This window comes from Lissotriton helveticus, chromosome 8 (assembly GCF_964261635.1).
Source record: "Lissotriton helveticus chromosome 8, aLisHel1.1, whole genome shotgun sequence".
Lineage (NCBI taxonomy): Eukaryota > Metazoa > Chordata > Amphibia > Caudata > Salamandridae > Lissotriton > Lissotriton helveticus.
Genome location: NC_136069.1, coordinates 1246772976 through 1246791182, shown reverse-complemented (window position 1 = coordinate 1246791182; position 18207 = coordinate 1246772976). Strand labels below are relative to the sequence as shown.

General features: G+C 43.3%; 1 protein-coding gene across 1 annotated transcript in view; it reads right to left on the bottom strand.

The window, feature by feature from the left end:
• HERC2 (HECT and RLD domain containing E3 ubiquitin protein ligase 2) overlaps positions 1-18207 on the bottom strand; it is a 1611099-nt gene that overhangs the window by 462769 nt on the left and 1130123 nt on the right. Inside the window, 3 exon segments of the mRNA XM_078658234.1 lie at positions 6-113; positions 4826-4979; positions 8489-8680. Of these exon segments, the coding sequence (XP_078514360.1) occupies positions 6-113; positions 4826-4979; positions 8489-8680 (454 nt within the window).

Here is an 18207-nt window from a genome sequence, read left to right as displayed (position 1 = left end):
ATCACCTGATCTGACTGATACGATCCTGTTGGCACCATCCATAACGGTGAGGGGGTCGTGGCGCCGCTCCGTGGAACATTGGCGGTCGAACTCCACTCTAAGCCCCTCAGCACCTAAGACAGTAAGAGCCAGAAGGTTTTATTTAACTTTTGCTGTTCTCTTCTTTACAATGTACAGAACTCTGTGAAGACACTTTACAAACATGATTAAACCTACATTAAAAAAACATTACTGCAATAAGCATGAAGCAATATCTGACCAGAGAACGATTTCATTGATCATAAACTAAGCCAAATTGCATTATTACTCTTTTTTCAAGGTGGTCTTTGCTATCCTGCCACTGTTATTGTTTATCTGTACATGCATTCAAGAAATGTGTTTCTTTTAAAAAAATGTAAAAATACATTTTTCAATACGAAAAATCAATTACATAGAATGCTATTCTAAAAAGATAAAACAAGCTTTAGCAATGCCAATCGGACTGGCTGTAAAGTAGACAGCATGGTAATGGTATCTGTGTGAAAGCAAAGAACTGTAGAATAATATTGGTGTTGGGTAAAATGTCAGTAGACAAATGCCCTGTCAAGCAAGACCTAAAGATCTAGGTAGGTTACAATTCAATGTACGACAGTAAAGACAAGGAACTAAATGACTCTGTAAATATGTTGGTTCCTTCCTATGGAACTTTAAATATTGAGAGGTTGCTGACAGGGAGACACAAGACGAGGGTTGACAGGTATGAGTAAACAAGCTCAACCAAAAGCAGAGTGGCCACATTTGGACTCTCTAAAGAGGGTGTAACAAGTTGGATGAAAGACTTGAATGAATCAAAAGAAATGGTAACCAGGTATAGATTCTGGCTCACAATTAGATGAAAGGGAAAAGTATTATGAAATGTAATAAAGTGCTCCAAGGAAGAAGGGATAGGTTACAAAATGGAATTCTGGGTTTATCAAAACACACCACAAATTTCACCCTGAGCTCTACAACAATTCAAAATCCAGTGTACGTATATTCTCGTATTCAAAAATTATTATATGAGTGCAGAAGTAATGTCTCTATTCGTTCTTCTTAGTAAACAGTTGTAAAGTTCATAAAGATAGGAAATCCACTGTAGTATACAAATCCTAATATCCAACTAGAAGAGTAGTCCAAAGTTATTTATTGATCGTTCTTTAAAAAACTTCTTTCGCAGCCAACACGTGTTTCGTCATATGCTATATACATGCATCACATGACTTCATCAGGGCTCAAATTAATCATTTCATATATTTCAATAGAAATATGATAAATCTGTTTAAATCGAAATTCGAGTCTCATTTGTTTCATGAGATAATCCCACTAATCCAGTCTTCAATATTACAAAAACGATGGTAGCCACTCAAGACCATTCGAAACGACCTTGCGTTAACATGAGTACATGTAACTGTCTTGAAACACAACCTGTCCCGCGATCACCGGGACAGGTTGTGTTTCAAGACAGTTACATGTGGGATTATCTCATGATACAAATGAGACTCGAATTTCGATTTGAACAGATTTATCATACCTGGAAGACAACAGCATCCTCGACCCCTCCCAGTCAGGCTTCCGCAGGAACCACAGCATCAAGACCGCCCTCATCGCCGCCACAGACGACATCTCGACAACGGCGAGACAGCAGCCCTCATCCTCCTGGACCTCTCCGCCGCCTTCGACACCGTCTGCCATCACACACTACGCACACGCCTCCACGACGCAGGGATCCGCGACAAGGCCCTGGACTGGATCACCTCCTTCTTCTCCAACAGAGCCCAAAGGATCCGCCTCCCCCCGTACCACTCCGGAATCACCAAGACCATCTGCTGTGTCCCACAAGGATCTTCCCTCAGCCCGACGCTTTTCAACGTATACATGGCACCACTCGCACGCATCGCCAGACTACACGACCTCAACATAATCTCCTACGCCTACGACACGCAGCTGATCCTCTCCCTCACCAAGGATCCCCTCACCGCCAAAGCCAACCTCCACGGTGGTATGAAGGCCGTCCCCGACTGGATGCAAGGAAGCCGGCTCAAACTGAACACGGACAAGACGGAGATCCTCATCCTCGGGCCCAACCCCTCAGCATGGGACGACTCCTGGTGGCCTGCATCACTGGGCACCCCACCCCACACCTACCGACCACGCAACTTTGGAGTCATCCCCGAACCGAAGCTCAGCATGACCAACAAAGTCAACGCAGTATCCTCCACCTGCTTCCACATCCTACGCATGCTCCGCAAGATCTACAGATGGATCCCGACACACAAACGTAAAACCGTCACCCACGCCCTCATCAGCAGCAGACTCGACTACGGAAAGCCCTCTACGCCGGAGCCCCGTCCAATCTCATCAACAGACTTCAAAGAATCCAGAACGCCTCTGCACGCCTAATCCTTGACGTACCGAGCCGAGACCACATCTCCCCCCACCTGAGAATCCTACACTGGTTACCCGTAGACAAGAGAATCCGCTTCAAACTCCTGACCCACGCACACAAGGCACTTCACAACACCGGCCCTGCCTACCTCAATGACCGACTCTCATTCCACGTACCCAACAGGAAACTCCGCTCCGCCGACCTGTGTCTGGCCGCCGTCCCACACATCCACAGAACCACCCACCGCGCCGCTAAAACCTGGAACTCCCTCCCCCTCCTCCTAAGACAAAGTGAACACCCACTGACCTTGAGGAGACTACTCAAGACCTGGCTCTTTGACCACTAGCAGCGGCCTTGCCCCCCATCCCCACCCCCCCATCGCCTTGAGACCCTCACGGGTATGTAGTGCGCTTTACAAATTCTCTGATTGATTTATTTGATTGATATGCAATTTAGCCCAACCTACTTTTATTTTTCAAATATTATCAACTTTTTTCTGCTTTATTTTCCAATCCAGTGCTTTTACCAGTATGATTTCATGATTGATAAACGATGGATTTAGGCCAGATCTCTATTCCATGGGTGAATGTATGCCATTGTTCTGCATTCTGTCCATCAATTGTTGTTTTTGATTAAAAAAAAATTAAAAACTCAGGCGCGGAAGACAGTAGATAAAAGAATTGCCAAACTTTAGTTAGTATTACTATAGTATAGCTGAGAAACACTACATGCTAAATTACAGCCATTATGTAGCGCCAGGACTCAGCTGTTACCCATATTAACACTAAGCTGATAATAAAAAGCTATTGCAATATGTCACCAGAAGCCTCTCCATAAGCCATGAAATTTCAGCCACAGCAGAACTATAGAACCCACCTCAAGCAATGAAATGTCTAAAACATCAGCTATAAGTTTCTCCCACATTTGCATTAATTATAACTTAAATATAGCTTAGAATGCTTGGTAAGTGCACCCATTTTGGTAAAAAATATCTACCGATTTTTACCAGCAGAAACCCCCCCAATTTTGCCTGGCCTAGACTACAATTTTTTCATACAGAAAAAAGCTCTCAACAAACACAAACATTAATAGTGAGTTAGCATTGTACAGTGCAGTACTTGAAGCTGCTCTCTAACAAGTTCATATATCAGTGAATAGCAATAAGAGGAAAAAAGAGATCAAGTAGCGGTGGCCAGCTGTCCTCTCAGATTCACTTTAGCTCTTTGCAGCAGTGAAAAACGGGCAATGTTGAGTTTTGGAGAACACACATATTTACAATGTAAGTATTAAGGACAAGCAGCCAGATGACATCGTTGTGCTCTCTTACAATATGAACTTACAGAATCCTGCACAATATAGGGTTCAGGTTGAAATGTATCTATGCTTAGCACTATTTCCTCATTTTAAAGCCATTCAACAGCGTCGCCATTTTCACCACTGTTTCTGACTGGCTTACTCAAAACAAGATAGACTTTTTGAGAAGGTTTTTAGTGGCTACAGGAAGTTGACAACCGATCGGGAAAGACTAAGTGTTTATTAAAAAATGCATTGGAAAAGTAAAAAATTTAGTTCTGCATATAGTGTACTTTAACCAGCACGAACACTGCATTCTAATATCCTGTAATTGAACTGAAACCATATGGATACAAATATTTAATTGAAAAAATAATTCAAAACCAAGATCAAATAAATACATACCAGAGAAGTACATATCACTATATTTGGACAGGATTGTGTATGGCTGTAAAAATGGTTACATTCAGCGTTAAAGTCCGGATGAAGGTTAATATCAAGAAGTGATTACTAAAGGGGTTAGGGTTAAGAAGGTGGAAAGACTGGGGTCAAATTAAGCGATAAATTCAGGGGTAAAGTTACAGTAAAGAAAAATGTGCACTAAGTGATAACGTTATGATTAGTGCATGGCTTAGGGTGAAGGCTAGGGTCATCTTGGTTTAAGGTTAACTGCCAAGGTCTGATTTGGGGTTATGCTATGGAGAGGGTGATACTTAGGGTCCAGGTTTAAATTGAGATGTGAGCCAGTTTTGTGGTTATTTAATGGTATGTGTTCAATTTTTTGTTTTTCTATTACAAGAAATCAGAAAAATAAGCAAACAATATTGCTAAAACTGGAGGATCACTGAAAATCAATGCATATTTTTAATGACAAACTTAAGCCAAATAGTGTAAACTGAAATGTCCACTTCAATTAAAGGCAAAATAAGATCTGACTTTTTCAGTGAAATGATTTCCAACGAGAATGAGTCCCTAAACTGAACCAAAGTGTAATGGCAGAGATCAAGTTTTCTACACTTGAATATCTCGTACAAATGACATTTCTTAGTCCCAAAAGGAAACTCATGAATTCCTCCACCGTCGACTTGCTCTCCTATTTTATATTTATGCACTGAAAACATAACTTACCTGGTATTTTGACTGTCCCACTTGTGCTTGTATCATCTGTATATGGATGACAACTTTCCACCACCACTGGTTGGGAAGAGAGACGGCCGCTCTGTGAGTCTGTTGCCACATCTTCCAATTCTGTGACACATAGCTCCAATAGCATGTCAGCAACCTATAGTAACATACACTGATATATTTAATTTGACAACTAAGAAAACAACAAATGAATTACTGTTTAAAGAAAAAAAACCAAGTCATCACTGCTACATAAATTACCAACATAACAGAGTCTCTTCAGGTGGGCACACTAATCATGACCTGCACTTTCACTGCAACATGATAATTTGCCCTCACGTGCTATTGGTCATTTCCCAATTCCAATACATGACTAGACGTCTCGTATTTACACCTTTACCCTTTACTGACATTTGACTGTATTCTCACCAATGTTAGTAGGGCGCCATATTGGATAACCTAGAGAGGTGAAAGTGCAACCTGAAGATAACAAAGAAGCATTGTGTTACAATTGATTCGAGCTTTTCAAATCCTCAATATCATGTTTGGCACAATGATTCATGTGACTCAGAGGTTCAGAACATGAGAGCCGTTTGTTATGATGTCCTTGATTTTACAGTACTTCTCACTTTGCCATTTTTTCGTATTCTGAAAATTATCAATGTATTCATGCACAGGAGATTTGTTTCAATTCTGAGAATGTGCTGTGCCAGGTATCATATTGTCCTGAAAGTAGTTCGTGAGTACAAACATTACAGAACATGAGGAATACAGAAAACAGAGTGATGAGGGTCATGGAATACTGTTGAACCTGCCTATCTCTACAGGCTTCTTTCTTCTGACATCATCAAGAGTAGGATCCTTGAGCAATGCACAAATTGGACTATACCAATGATGTATACAGTAACCTTTTAGTATACCAACATGCATGCCAGCAAGTGCAATGAATGCAAATTTGTTGGCTTGGTTGGTCCACAAAATCAAAAACTGAATTAAACTTCTCAAAGTCTACATTCATAAAATGTTGCTCTGTACTTTTAAGTGTGCCCAAGGAATGGCCAGAGTGTACCTTAAGTAGAAACTACTGCCCTATTACCAATGTCAATTTTTGAGATATAATAGGCTCTTATTTTGATTCCATAGACCAAGCGTAAATACAGAACAAATCAGACACCTTCCACTCAGGACCCTACAAGCTGCTTGTGCAAATCAGTTTAGGTATTTATCTTCCAGTGCTCCGAGTTGTATTCACTGTCCATCTGAGCCTTGTTTCAGTTGGTTCTTTGAATCTTTAATACTGACCAGCTTTCATTTAATGTGGTTGAAACACCTCTGTGCATTTTTGTTTGTTGCCTATGCCAAATATACTACTGGTGGCTGGCTCAAAGAGGTGCCCGCTCCACCCAACACACTGTCTTCCTCACCAACTATTTGGACAGGGTTTACAACTTTGACATGAAAACAAAACATCTTGACACATTGCCTTGAGTAAAAGTTGCACGAAAGGAGGAGGGTTTCAATTACTACAAAGTTGAAATTTTCAGATGTGATAGGTGTTCTGAGTTGAATTCCCGGTCAGAGGTATTGCAAGTGTAGCATATCACCTAGTGGAGCTTCAGTGGTGCTTGCCCATCATTCATATCATATAAGATGCTAGGACTGCGCCTGTGATGGACCAGGAAGAAAACAATGGCCTGCATGCTTGCCTTTTCATACTACATAGTGGCCAAAAGCTATGACGAGTGCAGGACAGGAGACACATTCAGAGAAAGGCCATGCACCATTTCACATGTAAATTTAGATCAACCTGCACAGGTGGGTGGGAGCTTGCCAGGGTGGGGTTGTCTGTGTGAGGGCACAACTCTGTCATAGTATGTGTTTTGATGCCCCAGGTCAGTCAGTATCTAGTATTGGTGACCAGCCTGATCATACAGATGACATTTGTAATAGGAAAATGACTATCCTAGATATAAGGGTAGCCTGTTAGAGGCATAACGAGGATCCTATGTTAAAAAGGAGCATGCTTGACATATTGGGCTTAAACTATGCAGTAATCACTTGCATCCATGACACAATGGAGCATCTTTGGCAACACTCTGGTTATAATTGTACAAAAGTGGCCCATCAGTGACGTATCCAAAGGTATTCATAGCAATGGTATGGCTATGCCTCCATAACAGTGGCCAATCAGTGAAATAATGAGGGAATTAATGGTGACATTCTGGTTAGCCAAAATAAACGACAGCACATGCATAGCATATATGTGTTTGCATTCTTTGAAACATCCTGATTATCATTGTCATGCAGCAATAGGTTCTTGTCTGAGTGTGGCTATTCTTCAAAAAAATCTGTGTTTCCTTTGCATATTGGAGGGGCAAAAAATTAACTTAAAATGAAAGACCCAGTTATTGGAGGATGATGGCCACTAGACATAAAAGGCAAAATTGGCAATGTGTGACAACAATAAATGTGAGTGCTACAAGAAAATGACAAGCTGATGTTTGGGGGGGATCAAAAACTGATTTACTAAAACTGAATATCTGGTATTTTGGGTTAACAATGTAGTATTTTCATGAGAGGAAAAACTATTTAATTCATGGTGAACTGTCGTCTCAGAAACTAGAAAAATAATTTTGCAGACAACAAGACTGCATTTTAGAAATGTATTTAAAACTGATACCGGAATGAAAATTCATCCTCAGTTTGGGATAATTACGGATTGATGTGGTACTAGAGGAGACTTACGTCTATGGCTATTTTCATGACTTGTGCAGTGGTTTTCCATCATCTACTTTCCTCAAGGTTCTATAATTGTATCACGAAAGCTCTCGGTGCTTGTAAGACTATGTAATTTGCCTGTCATCTGATCCTAAGATCCATATGTAATCTGCATTATAACAGCTGTCTGAGGTTTGACGCGCTCTGCTGTTTTTGGGCTGCGATTGTGAGCAGCGGCGGCTCATCTGCCCCGCCTGCTGCAAGTGCAGCAGGCACACACATTAATAAAATGGTAATAAATACAATTTTATTAATGTATCCCAGGCTTGTGCTGTTACAGCGCAATGGCTAGGGGCAGGGTTGATTAGTGCAATTGCACTATTAATGCAGCCCCATGCCAGTGCGTATGTCAGATTGGCCAGCTGTCCAGAGCTGGCCAATCTGACATGCGCACTTTAGAGCCTGCAATCACAAGGCTGAGAAACGGCTGAGGGATTGCTGCCGCAGGCCCCCAGCCTCAAAATGAGCACTGGGTTTGCCTTGAATAGTTTCACGTTGTACAAGAGATGAAGTCCTTCCCATTTTCGCTCGAGTTGGTGCTGATGAGAGCGTCAGGAGGATGAAAGAGACCACACCCAGAGCCTACACTGCAGCGAGGACACGGAAAAGAGCATTGGGCGGCAGGCGGAAGGTAAGTTCTATTTAAAAATGTTTTAAATGTTTATTTGTTGTCTGTTTCAACTTCCTCTTCCCCATTGTCCACCCCATCGTCTCGCCACCCGACCACTCTGCCCGCACACCAGCCACTACTGATTGTGAGATATGTATTTGTTACCCTTTGACTTACAACACCCTTACTCAAAGTTTAAGACTAAATATAAAAATATGTTACAAAAGCTTTCACTGCTAAGTACCAAACGTGTTTTAAGAACATTATTTTTGACCAACCTGTGGATAAGCAGTTCCCATGCCTGAAAGCACTGCTGAAAGGACCTCCTTTCCCTTCTCACCGGCACGGTTGGAAACTGCAAGCTTCAGCAGGTCAACTAGAACCCGCGTGTCATCTGGCACAAGAAGGCTAGTAAACTCATCCAAATACTGCGGTTCTGGTCCAGATACTTTACTTTGGCTTTCAACATCCTACATAATAAATTGAGGAGGATAGTGATTAGTGCTTTAAAAAGAAATTAAGAAGAAAAGGAAGCAATGTAGAGGTGGCTAAAATGGGCCTCACAATGGTAATCTAACTGCATATGTCAAGGTACAAACATAAATCTGAACAATTACATGCACTGATTTACATGTCTCAGAGAGATTCTTGTATGTAGTACAGCCAAAAACAAATCATATAACTTCAAAATAAGAATGGAATTCATGTTTTAGATTCACCACAAATATCTTTAAAAAGTTCTACATTGCAATCTAGCTCTCTCCTTAGATAAAGATAGAATGAAACACGTAAAACAAATTAAGCAGATTCACTATCAGCGTTTTTTTTACAATCTCAACAACGTTTACAGAAAGAAGCCTAGAACACAGAGCTTTAATAAAGTGGTACTGTTTTTAAGCCTTTGTGGAATGGAACGAGCCTTCTTTCCTCGTTGTTTCCAATTTAAGTGATTGTTGAAGCTTGTTTCAGACAGTGATGGTATTGAGCTAGTTACCTTTGGGACAATTTCTGACTAATATACCCTGTGTCCTTCCGAGATTAATTTATTTTATGTAGTTACGGCGACAGTTTGAATGTGAAGATAGTCAAAGTCAATAGCGGGCACTGGAGAAAATCCAGTTTCAGTGTATGTTTAACAAGGACAACAACCTACACCACAGGTGGACTCTTCACCACTTGTACACGGAGCCATTACTTTACTCATGCATAGTTTTGACCCATATCTCAACATCACAGAGGCCAGAAAACTGAATTGATCATCTTAGCAGACAATATAAAGTTAAGCATCCCATAGAAGAAGCTGATGACAAATCTGTTGAAGGGATAACAGATTAATCATTAAAAACACTGCCAAAGATGAGCACCATATTCTAATCGATCTATTAATCCTAGTGCTCATCTTTTGAAAGATTCACTGAGCAGTAGGAGCATGTCATGAACACGTTGTAGGAAAACAATTACAATGACATGCGTGTTAAAATCAGTGATTGACAGTTCTGTCCATTCATACAGGACTTAAATTCTAAATTCTTTGAGACAACTTCCATAAAATGATGCTTATCACCTTAAATAAAAAAAGAGTGGCCACAAATGAACTAAATACTACATGTCTAGGTAAGTGCAATATGTAGACTTGCAATCAATATGGCTAGAAAAACATATATGTAATGTTAAAAACCCATCAAAATTCAATAAAAGTAATTCCCGGTCATAATGTTAAAGCCTGTGACTGCTAAAATGTAGGCGAAAACTTCTTCCCAATGCAGTGCGAGCACCGAAAATATTGCAAACATATGTATCTTGTCTGCTTCTTGCATCTAGGACAGTATGCATCTTTAACAATATTTCACTTGCTCAACTTTGGAGATATGATGTAAAAAGTAAAACAAGACTGATAATGCTGCAAGTAATATTTAATTATTTTATTAGTCTTCTCACTAATAATGGACTACAATAGTTTCTTGAGAGATCCCTTTTTCCAGCCAGTGAGACCATTTTTTTAAATTTCTTTTTATTAAACAAAATCAACAAAGAAAACAAAAACACAGCAGGAGGAGAAGCAAGATGGAGGCTGCGTGAACGGAGCCGAAGAGTGGCAGCAGTGGGAATGGTGCAGCGATAGCCGAGACCCCCCAGAAACGGCGATAATATCAGCCGGCTTCTACATCAAATGAATAAATAATGCTTTGGGCTACCTTTTGGCTGAGTGTACCCACAAGATCAGCGGAAGTCAGGCTTCGGCGGGTGCTGGCCGGCGTTCTCGCGTTGTGTGCCTGGCATCGCTGCAGCGGCAGTGGGCGTGGCAGTGCTGTGAGGCGAGGCAGGAGAGACGCCGGGAGAAACGCAGAGAGAGACGCGCAGAGAAGTGCGGGCCGGCAGAGCCGTCCCCGGAGATTGGAGAAAATGGCACCTAAGGCAGCGGCGGGTGCATCTGCAAAAGCGGCGGCAGCGGCCAGGAGCAAAGCCCAAGCCACTCACCCGGTGGAGCAACCTGAGCAGGAGTCTAAGGGGGATGCATCCCCGGTCAAGCTGTGTACACCCCCAAGTGAGCCTTCAAAAAAGAAACATGCCACACTAAAATCGCGGCAAGGGACTCCCTCTATTCCTGAGCTATTTGCCCGTAGTGGCAGGGGGCAAAACGCTAAGGATAGGAGTGATAATACATCTGAAGCTGTTGAACCCGCGTCACAGAAGGCCACGGTAATAGGTATCAGCGCGGTATGCACCCCCCCTGCCTGACGATAAGGGTGATCAAACTGCTGATTCGGCTGGGGTCCTGATAATGCTGGGGGACGCAGAGCAAGAGCTCGTAGGAGCCGAGGTGCAAATAGCGGTCAACAACCCCGATAATGGAACTCCCGCTATACAAGCACGTGGAAGTCAGTCAGAGACGGTATCAGGGCACGGGCAAAGCGCAGGTGCAGATGGTGGAGGAGGCGCAGAAGGTCTATGCCCCCCCCCCTTGGCTCTAATGACCCTAATGGACGGTAAAGACAAGGAAAAGTATAAGGAGAAGGACGGCAGCGAGTGCTTTTACTCCCTCTCCGAGGAAGCGGAATGGTCGGATGACGATAGGAGCCTATCTCTGGGGGGAAGTGACCGTGAGTCTGACAGTGATATAGAGCAGAGTCCTCCTAGTACAGCTAAAATACCAAATGCTCAAGGGAATCTCCCGGACCAGCCTATGCGGAATCTAACATGGGACCATTCATCGTCCATGCCACTGCAGGGGACCCCGAACGCAGAAGCCCCGGTAACTCACCCCCCGATCTTAGATATCATCTACCAGACGATCCTCACGCACAGGGAGGAATCATGCCAGGACAATCTGAAGTCTCAAGCGGCAATGCGCAAGATGTGTCGTAAGAAAGCTGTCGAAAGCATATGTTAATGTGGGAGATAGAGTTACGAATCTAGAGGAAAGGATTGTTGCGACCGAATCCGAGGCAGCCGCAGCTATTACCAAAGTTGTGTCTCAAAGCACCCAAGTCACTGACATCCAGTGGAAACTGGAGGAGATGGTAAACAGGATGAGACGAAATAATTTACGGGTGCTCGGGATACCAGAAGGCGCCGAGGGGTCGGATGCTAGGGCCTACATGATTAATATTTTTAAGACTGCATTCCCAGAGCTGTCCGAATAGAACTGGTCGGCAGAAATTCAGAGAGCACATCGCACACCGTTCAGGGTCCGTCCGGGGGCAAGAAACAGCGATAAACCAAGGGCAGTCCTAATATTCTTGGGAAATTTTATCCTCCGGCAACTCATGGGAAAAGGCCCGACCGGAGGCAAGAAGGTCTATCGAGGGAGTCTCGTTTTTTGTCAGGCCAGATTTCTGCCACGCGACTGTCAAGAGGCGCTGGAGGCTGAGACAATTGATCAAACCGTTTCAGGACAAACATCTGCAAGTATACCTTCTTAATCCAGCGCAGCTCAAGGCGGTGAAAGGGGGCCAAACCCAATATTTTTCATCTGAAGTAAAGGCAAAGGAATTCCTGAACTCTCTTGGTAGCTAGTAAACTCAATTAGCTTTATTTAAGATTCTGGGCTCTTGACATCTCTGGATAGTAGGTATTAGGAAGGGTGGCTTGAGGCACTGTGTTTGTTCAGAATGGTTAAGCTCTATATGGTACTCTCTCTTTTATTGTACCTATATTTAGATAATCAGGTTATTGTCCGTTTCTTTTTTGCTGGGGGGGAAGTATGTTGACATTTAATGTCCCGATGTAAATGTTTAAAGCACCTATCTCACCGCTGCTGCACTCGCACATCACAAGCACAGAACAAGGTCTGAACGCTTCACATGGGAGGGAGAAGGGGGGAAGGGTAGGGAGGGGCCCGGGGGGGGGGTTCAGGGTATGGGTCAGGGGGGGCATGGGGGTTCGTGGGGGTGATAACGTGGGGGGGGAAAAGCAGAAAAAAGGGGATTTTTGGACCAATGATTGATCGATCTTCTAATACAGGATATGGTATTTTTGTTAGGAGCGTTCTCCCCATCCTGATGTTGCTAATAAAAGCAAAGGAAAGGCTTATATTCAATAATGTTACGCCTTACTATCTATTCAATTAATATAGGAGGGCTGAACGATTGGAGAAAGAGGGCCAGACTGTCCGGGTTTGTAAAAACAGAACCTATTGATATTCTGTGCCTACAGGAAACACATCTACCATGGACTAAAAAACAGCTTCTTAGGTTGGGCGGTTTTGATATTCTCGCATGCTCATCACAAACATCAACGGTAAGGGGGGTGGCTATTCTGGGTAAAACGGTGTTGGGGGGGCCAAACGAACTAAGGCGGATGTGTTGGGTAGATGGGCTTTGGTGGAGATGGAGTGTGGTGTGACAATATGTGGGATATACGGTTCTAACCAAGACGATCCCGAAGTTTTTGAAATATTGGAAAGGGAACTGGCAACCTGGCCTGCCCCCATCTTGGTATGTGGGGATCTGAATAAATCAGCGGACCTGGTTAACAAAAAAATGTATACAGGCCGTAAGCCTAGGGTGTTTAGGGCGCTGTGCTCTCTGATGCAGTCACATGGGTTGGTGGATGTATGGGTAATATAGGTATCTGACGACCCCGGGTTTACATATTTCTCATGCCCGTACCAGAAGTACACCAAACTGGATTATTTTCTAATTTCATCTACGGAAATAACTAAAGTTAATATCAGGAAGCTCCCTAAGGTGCTTTCGGAATATAGTCCGCTAGCAATAAGCTATGATGGTTTAGGGCCAGCTAGGAAACAAAGGGTCTGGACATTTAATAGAAAACTGTTGGCAGACACCTTATTTATCGGACATCTGAGGAAATGGGCTCGGGAATTCTTCGAAGCTAACCGGTATAGCGCATCCAGAAATTGTGTATGGGATGCTTTCAAAGCCGCATTAAGGGGGGAGACCATAAGCTTTACCGCCCATGCTAGAAAAAAGCTACAGGTAGAAAAGGATAGACTCCAAGTGAATTTGGCAAGAGCGGAAGAACAACACTGTCAGGATATATCACAAGGGAAGGAAGGAAAGGAAAATCAAACTAGAATCTGTTCTGCAAAAGCGGAAATACATAAACAGCTGGCGGAAAAAGCGGCGTTAGAATATTGGACATACAGAGGGAAGATGTATGAAACAGGGGAACAGGCGGGCAAGGCGCTGGCACTGAGGATCAGGCAGGATAATACAAAGAATATAATAACTACTATCCAGGAGAATGGGCTTGTGTTTTCTGAACCTCAGGAGATTCTTGGGGTATTTGCAAATTTTTATCAAACCTTGTATAAGGAAGAGGTAGTGGGTGAGGAGCTGCATGAAAGGTATCCAGATGGAGGACCCAAATTGGCTGAGCCTGAGAGGGAAAAACTAGAGAGCGATATGACAATCTAGGAAGTGCGTGAGGCGCTCTCAGATCTAGCGGTCGGCAAAGCAGCGGGGCCTGATAGCATACCACTAGAGGTATATAAATGTCTATCAAGGGAGGTGGCTCCAATGCTATTGGACCTGTTCAATGGTATAATGTGTACTAGAAAAATACCTGAAACGTGGAAGTGCACAAACATAGTGGCTTTCCATAAAAAAGGGAAGCCGAAGGAAAGTCCAGGGTCTTATAGGCCAATTTCACTTATAAATACAGATAACAAACTGTATGCTAAAATCTTGGCGTCGCGTTTGGGGAGGGTCATAGGCGGTTTGGTATCCCCTTGGCAGCATGGCTTCATCCCGTGTCGAGGTACAACAGATCATATCAGAAGAGCAATCTCTCTGTTTGAGGCTCATGCTGTCGGGGGGGAGGGGACCGCCATGATCCTCCTCGACGCGGAAAAAGCCTTTGACCGCGTCAGATGGCACTACCTCTGGAATGCTCTTGAGTGGAGAGGCTTTGGCCATAAGATCTTGATGGCTATCAAGGCTATGTACTCGGATCCGGTTGCCAGAATACAACTGATGGGTCAGTCATCCGATAAAATCAAGATAACTAGGGGCACCCGCCAGGGGTGCCCCTGTTCCCCCATCTTATTCGCGCTCTACATCAATCCATTGGTTAGGCAGACTTTGGGTAATCATGAGATCAAGCCTGCAATAACCAATGGATTCGAGAGTAAAATATTAGCCTACGCCGATGATCTGGCAGTGATATCATCAAAACCTGTCGCGGCTATGCGGATATTGGTGGAAATCACCAAGGAGCTCGGGCGGCACTCTGGATACCGTCTGAACGAGGGGAAAACTCAAGTAATATGCACGAGGAATGTCACCAAGTCTGATCACAGATATGTAAACTCGGCAACATATCGTGGAGTGATAATCAATGCAGCAACAGAATTAATTGTAAAAGATAACCTCGACCAAATGTTAAAAACAATTGAGAAAGATCTGAAAAGAATGGACATGTTGCATTTATCTCTTATAGGTAGGACAAATGTCTTGAAAATGACCATGCTGCCCAAAATTCTCTACTTGTTTCGATCGATTCCCTTCTTAATTGAAGAGGGGATGATAAAAAAATGGAATCAATATTTAATAGCTTTCTGTGGCAATATGGGAAGATCAGGAGGTCATTAAAATATATTACTCTCCCGCAGGAACGCGGGGGTTTAGGAGTCCCGAATCTAAGGTATTACCATTGGTCCTGCCTGTTGACACAGATGTCAATTCTGTTTGATCCAGAGTCAAGCAAGGGGTATATTCAAGAGCCGGATTCCGAGGTTTATGATATTCCCTCAATATATGAGTTATTAATGGGAAAGGAGGCGGTAGGAGCTTTGTTAAGAAAAACCGACCGTAGATACTTTAAGAAAATGCAATATAAGGTATCTATAAGCGCTTGGGAGTTGTGGAAAACACTCAAGAAAGCGCTACAAGTCCCAAAGATCAATCTATACACGCCCCTGTGGAAGTTTGGCCACTTTCCCAACATGATCCTGGATGGGGCTTGGAAAAGTTGGGAACAGCAGGGAATTCGAACAGTGGGGGACATAATGAAGAAAGGCAGTATTATGACGTTTGACGCCATCCAGCAGAAGTACGGCTTGTCCAATAGCCAAAGCTTTAAGTATGTCCAAATCACGCAAATAATTAAAGCTATAAGACCTTGCATCTCCCCGGGCAATCGTTGCCTTATCTTGGAACATTTACTAGAGGGGGGTGTAGGATTAAAGATGTATATCGTGGTGTAACTGAATCGATGCATGATGATTTAGAGAAACAGGAGGTTGCCTGGGCAACAAAATTGCATGACCCTGACTCAGATCTAGACAAAGCTTTACAGCTGGATAAGGAGGTTTTAAGGTCATCAAACCTAAAGGCACAACACTTTAAAACACTCTTTAATCTTTATTTTACACCCTCTAAATTGTTAGATTGGGGTATGAGGCCCGATAACAATTGCCCCAGATGTCAGAAAGGGCCGGCGGATTTATTGCATATGTTTTTTCATTGTGAGAAACTTAATATTATTAAAGGTGAGATTGAGAGATTTTTGGAGGGGCTGCTAGGCTTGAAGATCAGTCTATTCCCGACAATTATGATACTTGGAATTGAAAGTAAGCTGGGTCTCAACAGGGAGACGGAAGCCTTCATCTTTTTGGCTGTTGCCGTGTTACGCATTCTTTTGTCAGCAGCCTGGAAAGACTCGAATGCCCCCTCCTTTCAGATGTGGTTGACCAGGCTCCTTGGTATTCACAATATTGAATCCACACTGTATGTACATAAGGGGAAGAAAATACGCGAATTTGGGTGTAAAATTTCGACACCGCTGAAAGTGTGGAGGGATGGGCAATCAAACATAGGCTCATAGTATATATATATATATATATATATATATATATATATATATATATATATATATATATATATATATATATATATATATATATATATATATATATATATATATATATATATATATATATATATGTGTGTTTTAATCTATGCTGGTTATTCCCCACTAAATCCCTGTAAATACTCGAAGTCTTTTTTGCTCCCCTGGTTTTTTACATGAATATATCTATACTAATATTTATATATTGTATGATAATGATTTGTATTTGCTATATCCTGTTCTTTCACCTGCAAGATGAAATGGTATGAAATTATGATCATGGATTTTTTATGTACCAATATAAATTCCCAATAAAAATTTTTTTTTAAAAAGAAAACAAAAACACAGCAGGTGACATAATCCAAATTATTATCGATCAGTGAATGACCCTTCCATACCTCCAAGATACATTGCAAATCAACTCAGGTGCTGGATCAAGGAGATACGCGCTTCCCGGCTTCACTTGGAGCCACCGGTGGGGTGCAAATGTCCCCCCTGTATGCATTCCAGGCCTCCCAGACCCTCCTCCACTTCCCGGGGCAAACCCTTGCTGAATACACTGCTCTTTCCCTGAACATCCACCAGTCCAAGTCCTCCCCCCACTTCTCCACCCGGGGCGGCTGACTGGCTCCCCACAATTGGGCCACATTACGTTTCGCTATCATGAGCGCCAGTGTTACCCATTGCTTTTTATATGTGTTGAGATCCGTTGGCTCCCAGATATTCAGAACACATCTATGGTCCTCCATACACAGTTCCGTACTCAGGACCGTCCGCAATGTACTGTGAACCTTCTCCCAGAACTCTTGCACTTTAACACAGTGCCATAGAATTTGCATGAACGTCCCTGGCTCCCCACATTCTCTCCTACATTTCCCCTTCTTGGAGTGGCCCATATGGACCAGTCTAGGCCCTGTGATATATGACCGGTGCAAGATTTTCAACTGCACTGGTCTGAGCCTCATCGGAATTGCCACCACTCGTGGGGATGGCACCGCTTCCTGCCAGTCCTCATCGTCCAGTTCCAGGCCGTCTTCCTGCCACTGCACTCTAAGGCGCCCCAGTCGGTCTTCCATATGGTTTATACGTTTTTTGTATATCAAGGAAATAGTCTTCTCAGGGAGGTGGCCGTCTAGCACTCTATCCTCAAGTGGGGAAGCGCCTGGGAGTGCCGTGTCCCGGGGGATGTGTGTAAGCAATGCGTGCCGTACTTAAAGGTAACGGAAATATTCTCCGTCATTCAGTTGATATTGTAGCCGTAGGGAGTCAAAGGACTGAATTGAGCCATCTCTCCAGATATCCTTTATGGAAGCGATGCCTATGAGATCCTACTTGTCGAATCCCTTCAACTTCCATAGAATTCCTAACTTTTCCGCACTCCACAGGGGTGTGGCAAGCGTAGGGTTCCCAGCATGCCACATCTGGAGGGCGTGCGCCGTGGGCCCCGTGAGATGAAATCTACGGGCTTCGCATACAGTGCCTTGGTATAGTCTCCCCCTGGCATCAGCCAGCGATCCATCACATAGCTTGGGTCGTTAGGGGCCCCGTATATACCATAATTAATTGCCGCCAATTGAGAGGCCCAATAGTATTTCTTGAGATCCGGCAGTCCTATGCCCCCGTCGTACCAGGGAAGAGTGAGCTTAGAATAGGCGATACGAGGCCTACCGTCCCAAAGCAA